The 1,217-nt window shown below is 52.0% G+C and overlaps 1 protein-coding gene across 1 annotated transcript in view; it reads left to right on the forward strand.

Moving 5' to 3' along the window:
- The window catches only part of NOP53 (NOP53 ribosome biogenesis factor), a gene marked incomplete at its 3' end in the record, with an annotated part of 1,429 nt that extends 447 nt beyond the window's left edge, over nucleotides 1-982 (forward strand). The window contains exons 2-3 of the mRNA XM_041470169.1: nucleotides 734-798; nucleotides 892-982. Coding sequence (XP_041326103.1) covers nucleotides 734-798; nucleotides 892-982 — 156 coding nt within the window. The remainder of the gene's footprint in view (nucleotides 1-733; nucleotides 799-891) is intronic.
- Nucleotides 983-1,217: the final 235 nt, after the last annotated feature.

Genomic DNA, 1,217 nt, shown 5'->3' on the forward strand with positions numbered 1-1,217 from the left:
GGGATTTGGGGGGTCCCAGAGGGGCTTTGGGGGGTCCTGAAGGTATTGGGGGCGTCCTGAGGGGCTTTGGACGGTTCTGAGGGGATTTGGGGGGTCTCATTGGGATTTGAGGGGTCCTGAGGGGATCTGGGGGGTCCTGAGGGGATCTGGGGGTCCTGAGGAGATCTGAGGGGGGTCTCGGTGGGATTTGGGGGGTCTCAATGGGATTTGAGGGGTCCCAGAGGGGCTTTAGGGTGTCCTGAGGGGATCTGGGGGGTCTCACTGAGATTTCGGGGGGTGGGGAAGGGTTTTGGGGGTGGTCCTAGAGAGATTTGAGGGGGGATTTCTATTTTTGGGGTAAATCTCTAATTTTGGGGAGGGATCTGTAATTTGGGGGGAGAAAGTTGTCATTTTGAGTGGCTAAACTTTTAATTTTGGAGTGAATCCTCTCATTTTTGAAGTAAATCTTTTGAATTTAGGGCGGGATCTGTAATTTTGGGGTGAATTTTTCATATTTTGGGTTGAATCTTTAAGCAGAGGGGCAGAGTCTCTAATTTTGGGGCAGAATTCTAAGTTTTTGAGAGAAATCTTTCATTTTATGGGATAAATCTCTAATTTTGGGATAAATCCATCTGATTGCGAACCAAATCTCTGAGTTTTGATTTAAATATTTAAATTTAGAACGAATCTTTAATTTTGAGGAGTGGGATTTTTAATTTTGTGCCAAATTCCTCATTTTTGGGGTCTTTTCCAGGGGCCTGATCTCGGAGCAGCCCAACGAGGACCTTTTCTTCCTGGACACCGGCAGCACCCCCAAAAGTGAGATTTTTCCCCCTAAATTTTGGTTTTTTGGGGTGCCCTGACCCCCCCCTCAGGATTTTGGGGTGCCCTGACCCCCCCAAACCCCCCCAGGCCGGCCCCTGAGGAAGAAGAAGCCCCCCCAGAAGCCCCTGCACGTGGACCTGGTGCTGCAGCCCCTCTCCAAGGTGCCTCCCCCCAAAAAGTGAGTCTGGGGGCTTCGGGGGGGGCTCTTCCCCCACAAAAATGTGCTTTGGGTGGGGTTACACCACAAAAATCCCCCCCAGGACCCCCCAAATCCCCTTCAGGATCCCCCTAGGGCTCCCCAAATCCCCATCAGGGACCCCCAAAATCTCCCCAGGATCCCCAAAATCTCTTTGGGATCCCTCAGGGACCCCCAGAATTCCCTCAGAACCCTCCAAATCCCCCTCAGGACCCCC

This window comes from Pyrgilauda ruficollis, unplaced genomic scaffold, assembly GCF_017590135.1.
Source record: "Pyrgilauda ruficollis isolate IOZ18807 unplaced genomic scaffold, ASM1759013v1 scaffold2401, whole genome shotgun sequence".
NCBI lineage: Eukaryota > Metazoa > Chordata > Aves > Passeriformes > Passeridae > Pyrgilauda > Pyrgilauda ruficollis.